The 12606-nt window shown below is 40.5% G+C and overlaps 2 protein-coding genes across 2 annotated transcripts; both read right to left on the reverse strand.

The window, feature by feature from the left end:
• Positions 1-564: 564 nt before the first annotated feature.
• On the reverse strand, positions 565-9136 carry rnf10 (ring finger protein 10). The gene is made up of 17 exons (XM_058071165.1): positions 8572-9136; positions 7692-7876; positions 7364-7569; positions 7205-7295; positions 6939-7123; positions 6353-6489; positions 6101-6255; positions 5185-5313; positions 4852-5092; positions 4058-4191; positions 2651-2768; positions 2472-2573; positions 2261-2398; positions 2088-2179; positions 1944-2001; positions 1432-1593; positions 565-1354 (listed from the first exon to the last, which is right to left on the reverse strand). Exons 1-17 carry the CDS (start codon positions 8726-8728, stop codon positions 1281-1283), a joined length of 2364 nt encoding a protein of 787 aa, XP_057927148.1. The 5' UTR covers positions 8729-9136; the 3' UTR covers positions 565-1280.
• Positions 9137-9613: 477 nt separating this feature from the next.
• pop5 (POP5 homolog, ribonuclease P/MRP subunit) lies at positions 9614-12475 on the reverse strand. Its single transcript, XM_058071168.1, has 7 exons — positions 12348-12475; positions 12120-12209; positions 11906-12048; positions 10878-11027; positions 10327-10410; positions 10043-10158; positions 9614-9920 (listed from the first exon to the last, which is right to left on the reverse strand). The coding sequence occupies exons 2-6, from the start codon at positions 12137-12139 to the stop codon at positions 10064-10066; spliced, it is 492 nt and encodes a 163-aa protein (XP_057927151.1). The 5' UTR covers positions 12140-12209; positions 12348-12475; the 3' UTR covers positions 9614-9920; positions 10043-10063.
• Positions 12476-12606: the final 131 nt, after the last annotated feature.

Genomic DNA, 12606 nt, shown 5'->3' on the forward strand with positions numbered 1-12606 from the left:
CTGTTTTTTTTTTTAGTTATGGTGTTAAACCTCGAATTTGCAATTGCACACATTTGTCGGATTCCCTTTTTTTGGATTTAGAAGCTGATTCAGAACCTCCTTAAGATCCAACAGTGCAAAATGTACATTTATATTTTTCAACTGCTGTTAAAATGTTTAAGCAGGAGTGTACACAAACTCAACCCGCAATTTTAACCATGTTTTTTTATGGTGTACAGTATTTGCCTTACTTTGTGAAAAACAAGTGTTTTTTTTATTTAACAGTTACAGTACATATGGACCTGGTATGAAAAAATGGTATAACAGCACTATAACAATATGTGAATTTATGTTAATACTGTAAACATGCTGGTATTTGATTGAGAAAACTGACTGAAATAACTTCATTAGCTATCCTGGGGGTAAGCCTGCCCTCTCCTTAAAACCTGGTGATACTTGGAAAAACATTAGAAGGTGTGAAGGACCACTAAACAAAGACTACGGATACAGTGCATCGATGCAATTCACTGAACTAAACCACTACTTCCAGCTAGTATTTTAATTAAAAAAATAGAAAAAAAGCAATTTGATTGTGCATAATTGTTTATTCATTTTAGCAGACTTATTTTCAATAGTCTATACATTGAATTAAACAACCTTGATCCATATATTCCTCTTCAAATTGCAGCAGTTTTCCCACTCGACACAACTGCAACACTGAAATAAAAGGGCTATATAGTGGCCAAAAGTGAAAGATGAGAAAACGTAATGGGATAAGGGCAGTAATTGTGGTTTAACACAAAATATGATGAAGCATTGCTCAATGGCTGCTGAAAAGGAGTTTTTATTGCAATACTGTTGTCATTTCACAAAATGGTCTTTGCTTCAAATTGCGGCAAACCAAAACAAGATCTGGTAAATCTGAGCACTGAGGATGCTGGAAAGAGTCAAAAAAGTGCAATGTACCTGCAGCTGGCTGACTGCAACTTTCTAAGCACAACGGTTTAAATAGATCTCATCCATAATCATACCCTCAATGCCACAGACCACCAAGTATTACCCACTAGAATAAGAAGATAAGTCTAGAATGGAAATTAAAGTGGAACAGGAACCTTTGCATGGGCTGCAAACCAAAGTCCAAAACATAAGCTCAGCAAATGCAACCAACACTGCATGAAGCATGAAACGTGGCTACATTTGAAATAATTTGAAGTCTAAAGCTCCCAGAGGTTTGCAACATAAACTGAAGCAGTATAATGATTAACAAAACGACCATATCATTCAATTTATTTCAGTGTTGTCTACTTTGTGTGAACCATGGATGTGCTGAACAGAAGTTTTTGTTTTTTCTTTTTCTTCTTTCCTCCCTTCTCCTCTGTAAGAGAAAAAAGGACGGACAAGTGATTTTCCCATTTACTTTGATTATTTACCAAAATACAATTTGACACTCACCTGTGACAACCACGGGCTGTGGAGCAGATGCAGGACTATCAAGCTGCAGAAGTGCCTTCTCAAATGCTTGGCTGAAAGAGTTCTGAAAGCTAGGCACTGGGACACGGTCCGACCCGTCACTCTCTCCGTCGCTGTCTGCTGCGGGGGGAGCTAACAGCTTATCTGCATGATAATAGAAACACGCCGGACTGTAAGGAGTCAATAGTCACGAAAACTGGTTTTACAGGAAGTGAAATACAATACAGCAAAAGTATTATTTCACCCTGGACACACCCATCAGGCAGCATTGTATCTACTACTCAGTATATTAGCTGTATACAGAACAATCTATAACTTTGCAGTATTTACTTTTAACAATTACAGCTGCACGTCAGTTCTGCAAGTGACAATCATTAGACAAGATGATTTTAGATAACACTGGCAGGGCTCACAACAATCAATATTCAATGACATTCATAATTTAACATTCGTATGGAGTTTGTTGACATTTTAAAGTGTGGATATTTCAGTACCGTTCTTAGAGGTGATTCTGACCCCAGCTTCAGCTTTGGCTTTCCCATCTCTCAGCATCTGTGTGGAAATGTAATATGCATAATATGCAACAATAGAAATTATTCTCAGTGTGATGATTCCGCCACGGCTGTTTGTTTACACACCTGTGCAAAGGACATGCAGTGAGAGTCGTCCTCCACACTTCCCACAATAGGAGTTGAGCTTTGTCCATTCAGACTTGGGAATGTGATCCCATCTGAAATATTAAAGACAAAACTTGCTATAAATAATATAAAAAAATGAACATGAACATGTAACATCATAGAGCTACACTTACCAGAGGAAGGACTGCTGCTTAAGGGTGAAGGAGGAACTAAAGTAAAATCAGGGTGGACTGGGAGGCTGCTGTTGTGAGGTGGTGACCCGAATGCTGGGAAATGCTGAAGGTTCTCTAGTCCTATATGGACTTCAGGATCTAAAAGAGGAAAGACATAAATCAATCTGTGAAAGATGGCAATGTGACATTTCAGAGCGGCCGGTATACTTACATTTACCCTGCTTCTTGTTTTCTTCCATTTCAATTCGCTTCTCCCTGCGCTTCTCATCTCTTGCTTTCTTCTGTCTCAGTCGCTTTCTTTTCTCCAGTTCATCTTCAATTAAAAAGTCACACACTCCTCAATCCCTGAGCAACTAAAGCACACTTGACATTCAAAAGTGTTTTCCAAACCTGCAAATGTGTCCATGGTTTCCTTGGAGAGGACCGGTGGCTGCAAGGCTAACTCACAGATGCTGAACTCACACGTGAGTGGCAGATGAGACAGGTAGCGATGACGACGGCGGATCTCCTGAAAGAAGGCAAACGTAACTCTTGTCAAGGGATGAATAAAAGCATTCAACAAATTGATGAAACTTTTTCACCTTTGTTTGACAGTATGTGTGATTATGGAGGAATACACATTTCTTTTTTTATTTTGTGGTAGGAAACACAACTACAATAACATAACTACAGACTAAACCCAAATTCACACCAGGCTTGTATCGATTATGGCATGTCCACGTGGCGTTTTATGCACATAGATTTAAAAAGCTCAATTCACATCACCCAGCTCTATAGATCATTTTACATTTCGGTTCCAAATCAGTAATACAACAAAACAAGATAGACGTAGCATTGGGCACTTGTGGTGCGAAAAAAAAAACCATGTGATGTGTACTTAATTAACTTCCTGTAAATATCTAAAGTTGTTGATATTGAGCACCATGCCTTTGGGTCATATAAAAAGGTGATATTTTTGACACCAGGAGCTGTTTTCCAGCATTTCTCCTACTAGTATGGTGCTGAATTTGCGTGTAAACGCATCAAGAATATATTTGTAGTCTATTTTTTGCGTTGTGTAAAAACATGATGTGTATCAGACACGTGTGTCGGCTGCCGTGTCGTTTCCTGCGAAATTTGGTCTCTTTTAACGCCTCCAAGCACACCCAATCTGTTGTGGTTGGTCACACTGCCAGTGTATACAAAAGAGTTCCGGTTTGTGCCACTAACCTTATATTGAAGTTGATAAACAGTATAGGAGTTGATAATAAACGTCAAACATACCGCCATATCTGTTGGAAGTACAGACTGGAGAGTCCGAAGTTTCTTGAGAAAGGAGGTTACTTCAGGGCGTGTCTCAATGGTAAGTAGCTTTAGCATTTTAGCATGAGATTTTCGACAGCATCGGTAACATGTAATCTGTTTTGCAGGACTACCAGTGCGAACTCCAACCACTTGTGCCTGATGGTGGCGTCTTTAGGAATTGTAAACAAATGTGGCTTTCTTTTTAGGCATTGCTAGCAAATAAACAGCGGCGTAGCACTTGGGAGAGGGCAGAGTGTTTATATGTAAGGAAGTCTGCCCCTCTGTGACATCACAAAGGGGCAGATTTACCACGCCTTTTGAAACAGAGCATTTTGAGCCATCCCAAACCTCATTATCTGAACCTTTGACATTGTTCAACATGGGCATAGTACATTCTAACTAAATTCATATTTCAGAAAAGTGGAAAAAGCATTAATAGGTCCCATTTGAAAAGACATAACGAATACACGACACCTTTTTTTTTTAACAGTGTGTGATTCATGTCATTCTGACCTCAGTGACCGTGTGTCCTTCAATTTCCACCACTGTGGCAGTGATAGAGTCTGGGCTGGCCTCTAAGCTGCCATATTCACGCAGCAGACAACGCACATTCACAGGATGCAAGAACATCTGCTGGCAGTCCTCAGCTAGAGGATGAGAAATATGAGGAATCATGAAATATGAGAGATACAGTAAAGGTGGAAGGCAAAAGGTTTTAAGTCAACAGTTATTTGATTTTGACTTTGGTATAACTTAAAGGGGAACACATGTTTCACACAAGGATTGTGAATGATGGGCAAAATAAATTAAAAACCTGCAGTTTTTTATGTCGAACATAATTACAAACAATATGTAAAGTTTATGTTTAAAAGTTGATAACATACTTAAGGAAAGTTAATAAATCATGTCAAGTGACCCTTAAATTAGCTGATTTCTCTACAATTTAGTTTATCACTCAGCACATGAAATTGCAATCAATCGCAACATGAAATCTCATTACTAAATGACAATTATTCTTTCAATTTACTTAAGCAGGCACATTTCATCAAAATATGTCATAATCACAACAATAGACGCTGTTGCTTTTTTTACTCCATAAATAAAATATGGAGTACGAAACAACACCGGTCTTGAAACTCAAAACAGCTCATCTATCAGTCATTAAAATAGCTGATTAAAGTGATCCTATTTGAGTTTATATTTTTTGTTGTATATTGCACCTCATACACCAACAAAAGCTATGGGTAACAGGTGAGGAACATGGCTACATGTTCATGGCTTTGAATTTGGTCCTGCAAAATACAAACCTTGGTAGAAGTAATAGAACGGTCCATGCACGAGGCTGGTTGAAGTGCGATCGGTTTCTGCCTCTCTGGCAGGATTTTCCTCATCAGAAAGGTGCTCTGGGGCTAACGGCAACACAGCATCTACAGGCTCTTCAAGCACACACTCCAAATCATCTTCAGGACACCCGGGCAATTCCTCGTCAGCCTCTTCTGGGGGTTCTTCCACCTCATCATCAAAAGCAGAAGAGTACTGCAGCACAGGCTAAAATGAGACAAGTATTCATGCTGATGATGACTAACTCCGGGAAAGAGAGAATAAGAAGCAATGCTAGATAAATGTTCCTTCAGCCCTACCTTGGTAACGCTGCTGTTGGTAATGAATTCATCTACAGGCGAAGCAGTTTCCTCAAGAGCCAGAGAGGACAAGTCAAAGTTGTCAACAGCACTTGACTTCTGTTGCTTAAGGAGAATTTCCTCTCTTTCCTAAATCAAAAGGAGACAAATGTTTGCTATATGGTGATTCCTCTGTGTACACTGCACAAATATGGCAAAGGAAGAGCAAAGTAAAGTGCATGCTGCAGCGCTGTTACAAGTGGTTCGTAATCTGAAGCATCCTTTCTCAACCTCATGGAGTCACCAGACCATGTACAGCCAAGTACAATCATTTGTTGTTTGTCTGAGTTAAAGGGGACCTATTATGCACATTGTTGGCCCTTTGCTAACATAGGCACTGCTGGTGCGGTGTAGCTCAGGAGAAGTGGGATGTAAGGGCGCTGCATCCACCTCGCCTGCCCGAGGAGGAGCACACATTGTCGGACACACTTTGGACCCTTTTCCGCTGTAACTAGTTTGTAGCTTTTGTGGAGCTGGTTGTTTGGGGATTTACTTTTCCATTGTCATGGTTCCACAATTGGTTCGAATATCGGGGCCTTTTTGGTTAAACATAGGCTCCAAAAGCTTACTGTGATGGCCAGTGTTTGAAAAAAACTTTCTGAAAACGAGCGCTCAAGAGCCATCCCAAACTTCTTTCAGGGCTCACTTCCAAATGCGCAAACCTCATTTTCTGAAACTTTGGTATTGTTTAACACAAGAACACAACATTCTAAAAAAAGCCCAACAGGGCCCCTTTAATGGTTCCAGACCAGACTGCAATAACGGAATTTCTGCTAAGTAGGATTACATATTAATTACAGGTGATACACAAAATTCACGTTTTTTTGTTACAGTTCGATACAAAAAAAGTAACCCCAGGTATGTTGGCTCTCTTTACCTGCAAATGGCAAAGTGCGCTCTGGATAAAGCAGCCTTGTGCATCTTCTTCCTGGCATAGCTGTGCCTGCAGGACCGCCTTCTCCTCTGCCACCAAGCTGAGGACCTGCGCAAAGGTGGTGAGCAGCAGCTTGGAATATGGGCTCAGAGAACCATCTACAGAACAAAAAGAAGTGTATTTGAATATTTCAGAAATAAAACTGAACTATTACAACAACCATGATCAACCATAGTAAAGCATGTAATTACTTACCTCCAAACCGTATAGGCTCCTCCACCTTCACCCACTGAGAGCTAGGCATGGCTACTACAGCCCCCTTTTCCCTCCGCATGAGGCGCATGGTGATGACGTCGCCAACCACATACTGCTTGGTCTCCATAGCAACCACACTAAAACAACAAACAGAGGTTTAAGCTTAACTGTGACAATGTAACAGCAATTCATGTAACCATACAAATGCTTTTTCATCACCATGTAATGAATCGTGATACACTACATTAAAATAAAAGCCGCCCTGCCTTGGAAATTTGGGGGGTTTTGCAGAGAAATGATTAAGTAGTAAGTAATACACTGTATGAATGGACATACTGTATATGCTATATCTGGAATGCCCATTATGGTGATTGTGAAGGTAATGTGAGTCGCATGTTACCCACAACATATCCATCACTTTGTAGCTGATATTAAGACTTCTGATTGTGTACATACTACATATATACACACAGAATTTTTATAGCAGGTGTGAAGCATACATGTGCTACACGTACATGTATAGTCTATTTATATATTGACTACCATTAACTTTTAAGAGGACCTATAATTTTTCAGCCCTTGTCACCTCTTCAGATCCAGCGCGTGGACAGCTTCATAGCATATGGGACACTTGGACCAAGTCTTGTCACTTAGAGATAGGTAGTGCAGTATGCATGGCCAGCAGAAGATGTGTCCACAGCGGGTGATGCGGGCTGCCACTGGTGGGTAGAGGCAGATGGGGCAAGACGGCACCTCATGACTGTAGATTCGCTGGATGAAACCAACAGGTGGATATTCTTTAAGGGAAATGGTGTTAAAGATCATATCAGATAATTGAGAAAAGGAACTCACCACTTGTTGCACACAGTCCCAGTTGACAAGAGTGTCAGGATCAGTGAAGTGAGCCTTGTAGTCCTGATCATCAGTCACCAGAAACTGGCAACTGAAAGGCAAAGAGAATGGTCAATGTCCACCTGATTGTTGTGAATGTAACATTTAAGGTTTGCTTACTTGGCCTGCAGGAAAAGCTCCTTGTTAAAGGGCTTGTGCTTGTGACCCCATTTATTTCGACGTCCCCAACAGGAGTGCCCTCCTTCCCCCGCAGCACCATGACCTCCACGAGGTTCAAAAGTGAAGTTCAACAAATGGTTCAGACTGATTTTTTTCGGTCCAGCAAACTGAGCCGGGCTAAACTCTGCCCGGCGTGTCTCTGCTACCTGGACAAGCAGGGGTGAATAAAATTGAGCAGTTATTACTGCAATTATACTGCAATAAAAAAACTTGCCAACACCTGACAAATTACACAAGATAATAAAAGGTCATCTCTTAAAATACCAACCTCCTCCCGTCGTCCTCCACCTGTAACCCCAAACTGCCGTCCTCCACCTCTCTGGGGGGGTCTCTTGTCAAAATTCTTGCTTTTCTGTGGATTGGTGCGACGCGGGCCAGGAAAGTTTTCTGCTTTAGGAAAGGAGGGCTCCCGTTTGCGATTATAACGCTTGGACCCTCCATTATTCTTACTTTCTGAAAAATAAAATAAGACTTTATGAGCTGCACATTCATTCCAGTACTTTCAACTGACAACCCGGTGTAGGCTGTCTGATTTCTACATAATGGGTGTGTTTCAGTTGGTAAAGGCGACAACAACAGGTAATTATATTTCAAAGAAACTTATTTGAAAGAAGTATATCCTACTTTATTACATGCTCCAACTTCACAATGGTTTTATAGCTATGTCAGACATGTCAAATGAAGCTGTGCAATACTGTAGAGCAAATTTTGGTATTGATCAGACACCAAGTAAATACACGATCAGTACTGCATATACAGATACTGTTTACTTAAAATCTTTAAAAGGTCCGTGAATTATTTCATCCTAACTAATTGATCACGATTATAAAAATAAAACGGCTTTAACATAAAAAATATAAAAATTTTAAAATGTTAATACTACCAGTGAAGAATATTTCACAAAAATAGAACAATCAGACTAGTTTTACACAATTGTTTGAGCAAAATAACAAAATCTTGTTTTATTGCCCTCAAAAGCCTTGATCTGTCCAATAATTTATTCCCTGAGTATTGGTATTATTGATATGTGGAATATTCGGCTCACCCCTACGACTAGGCCTCAACGGGCCTCTTGGTTCAACAGGAGACAATTATGTTTTCCAAACTCGAATGACATTGGTGGGATTAAATTGTGTTCGTTCTTATACCTGCTTTGGGTTTAGATTCCCCCGGCGTTGGCCCAGAAGAGTTGGAACGAGGTGGAACCTTGGCATTGCTGTTCGGGTTTTTCTCCATGTTTATATCCGTGCAGTGAACGGCGCTGAGGCCGAAATCCGGGCAGAGAGCCGTTGAGCTCTCTAGCATCAAACAAAAACACCGGCAAAAGGGGGCTGCAAAGAGTGCGAGTCAGGCGGCAAATGCCCTGATTCATATCTACCAAACACGGAGACCCCATTACGGCGACATCTTTACAACAAAATAACCAGGAGAAGAAAGAAGAGACGATATCGGCGTCTCAAGTTATGGAGGCTTAGCAAGAGAGGACGAAAGCTCGCCACGCGGGGACAGGGCCCCAAAAAAGAAGCTGCTTCTAGGTAGAGCAAGCAGTTTGCTAAGACAATGTATTAAAATGTTTCCAATAGCCAGAAATTATCAGTATTTGGCTTTTAGGCCCAAACTATATATTGTTTTTTTATGCGCTCGCACTAATGGCGACGGGTCGCCTGGTAGAAACCTGAGGGACCCGGATGTTTCTCGTCTCTGCTGCAAAGCTGTTGAGCCTGGGCTTATTGTTGCATTTTGGGAAATGTAGTCTCTATCGCTTGCCTGACCATTACGGCGAAGGTAACTAAATGACAGGAGAACTACACCCTGTTTCAACGAATCAACGCTGTCATAGAGGACAACCCGGAACTACGCATCAGAGCCAATCGGTACAACGAACGTGCTTGACTTTATTCGTCATCAGACCGAATTACATCAGTTTTTCATTACAAAATGAAGAAAAAAAACTGTGAATACAGTTAATGATTTAGTGGACGAGCTGATTCACGGTCATAGTTTCGCACGAAGCATAATTATTGCATATTGCAACGACACACCATCAGTTGGGTAAAATTAACTTGACTGAGGGGTCTAATCCCAGCTCACGTTCCCTATTAGTGGGTGAATAATCCAACACCAAGTGAATACCCTTTAATTATGGGCAAAATGTTCATCTGTCTACTTTGGCCAAATTAGTGAATAAAGTGAAACTGATACCATAGGCAGTTTATTTTTCAAGTGTGACACTTTTAAAGACAGACATATATGTCAACAAAACTCCATAACCCCAGACAGCAAGTCACTTAAATGCACGTTTACATGAGCCTGGCTTAATAGTGATGTTTATCGATTGACTACATGGCAGCAAATCCGGCCTAATGCGGGGTGAAAGCGACCTGGCCCACAGAGCAGAGAAGCCTTGCCCTGCATGTCGACAAAACCAGGGAGGAGTCAGTCCAGTCACACACCACTCTTCAATGACAGTAGTGAAGATAGACAGCAGCTCCAGTTCCTGGGGGTGCAGATAAAGAAATGAAGTTCTGACGTACGCAGTACAGTTTGTACTAAGCGTGACAGACCTTCAAACACTTCTGGGATTAACTTTGAGATACTGTATGTGTGAGAAGGAATCACCGTGTCCTGTATTTGGTGCGGTTACTGTTCATCTTCTTCACTCTCTGGGTTTTCTTCAAATGCTCCTCGTATTAACGAACAACTTAAAATGGCTTTGCGAATCTGTTTCCTTTCTCCTGTAAATGGAAAATATGGAAAAATTCTAATCACTATTTCCTTTCTTATTGTTTACTGAAGTCATATTTACAACCTAAATACATCTCATGAGAATAAGGATAAGCATGTGAAGATAGAGTTACTTTGTATGCTTATTCTATATCAAAGGCTTAAATAACATAGTTTACCTTCATTATCGCAGTTAGGAAGCATCCGTTGGAGCTGTCGTGTGTTGTAACGCACCAGAAACTTCTGACATGTTCTAATGGTTCCTTAGGAAACATATTACATTGAATTCATGTTTATTGTTTGAATGAGTTACAAAGTGAAATGCAGATGCCATAAATATATATATATATAGACAAACAACCATTCACACCCACATTCATACCTATGGACAATTTGGAGTCAACCAATTAACCTAGCAAGTTTTTGGAATGTGGGAGGAAACCGGAGTACCCGGAGAAAAGCCATGTACGCACAGGGAGAACATGCAAACTCCACATAGAGATGGCCGAGGCTGGGATTGAGCTCGGGTCTCCTAGCTGTGAGGTCTGCACGCTCGACCGCCGTGCATCCCGCTAAAAATATTGTCATTTATATATTCATATGGATATGCTAACCAAGGTTCCACTGTACCTGAATTCTACAAGAGGAATTTAAATGTACAGTAAATTAACTCATGCTTTTACAAATACAACACACAGTGATATAAATGTAAAATATAATCTACTCTTACCTCCGATGTGGAGACAGTTGAGAAAACATGGTATTTTCTGCCCACGTGTTTCTATACTGGTGATAAAGGGCAATGCTGACCAAAGGAGTCTGTAGAATCTTTTAGGGAAACGCAGGAAGACCATTCCAGTGTGAGTATTCAGGTATTTGACTGAAGAGAATATGAAACAATACACATCATCAACATCAGAGGTGTCCAAACTTTTTCCACCAAGGGCCACATACAGATAAATTCAAGGATGCGGATGCGATGATCCAGAATACAATCCGAAGTGGAAACTGTACAGTCTGAAGCTACTCAAGAAAAGAGGTTACTTCAATACTTATCTCAATGGTAAGTAGCTTTAGCAATTTAGGGTAAGGTTTTCTACAGCATCTGTAACATGTCATGTGTTTTTGCGGGACTACCAGTGAGTAAAAAATCTCGGGTAGAGCCATTAGCCACCCCACTCCTTTATACTATATACTTTATACTATAACTCCAACCACTTGTGCCTGATGTGCCATTAGGAATTGTAAACAAATGTAGCTTTCCCTTACACCTGAAGAAACACTTTCTGTGAGTCACTGCTAACATCATAAACACAGAAGCAGAGCTTCGGGGAGGGCAGAGAGTTCATATATAAGGAAGTCTGTCCCTTCGTGACGTCACTAAGGAAAGGTTTTACCACGCCTTTTGAAACTGAGAGTTTTGAGCCATCCCAAACTTCTTTTAGGGCTCACTTCCAAATGTACAAAACCTCATTATATGAAATGTTACTACAATGTTACAAGAAGTGCAAGCTGTACAAGTGTCCTAACTGTTTATTTTGTGTAGTAAGCGGCTGTCTGTGTAGCATTATAGAGTAATGCGATAGCTGGGGTGGCTAACAGCCTTTTCACCACAATCGGTGGATTCTTCTCGAGTGTTAGTCCCGCAAAAACCGTGTAATAACCACATTTCCGGATGCATGTATCAACTAGAATTGTGACATATCAATAAGAATTCAAGGCATTTTACTAGTAAGAAAACGGGACAACAATGTTTACCGGAGAACCTGATGCTGCACAGTGCCGCTCCATAGTCGCCGTGAATGCGGGCCACTGCTTCCTTCACTGCCGAAGTGATGGCTCGGTCATCGAGGAGCAAGAGGCGGTTCCTCTCTGACACGTTAATCTCACACAATAAATATCTGTCATGACAAAAACACACAATCAGACACAATGATATGAAAAGACAACTTATTAGTTCCACAAAGTTTACCTTGACTTTACTCTCACCATCGTTGCTCATTTCTTCTTCTTGGGTGAAATGTGGGGGTGCAACCATGGTTTTTGAACATACCGCCACCTACTGTATCAGAGTATATAACAGATCGTATTTGCAATTAAATACTGTACATAAAGTATATTATATTCTATTTCCCACAATATGTTCTACAGTCTGTATAATTTTAGATTGCATGCATTAATCTGATGGACATTTACCTACCAGAACCAATGTTAAAACCAAGGTTGAAACTTTCTTAATGTTTCTGTCGTTCCACTTCATAATCTCTGAATTGACATAGACCAGCTACCCGCATACTTTGTGTTACTTTGTTGTACGGATGTCCCTGAATCGATCACAGTCGCTCACACTCAATGTTAAAACAATAGGGACCAAAGGCACTATTTTCCGGTATATAATTATAGATAATTTAATAAGGTATCAAATTAAAGTTAAAGTCATGATCTATCCGATAGTATTG

The sequence above is a fragment of the Doryrhamphus excisus genome, chromosome 4 (assembly GCF_030265055.1).
Source record: "Doryrhamphus excisus isolate RoL2022-K1 chromosome 4, RoL_Dexc_1.0, whole genome shotgun sequence".
In the NCBI taxonomy this organism is placed as follows: Eukaryota; Metazoa; Chordata; class Actinopteri; order Syngnathiformes; family Syngnathidae; genus Doryrhamphus; species Doryrhamphus excisus.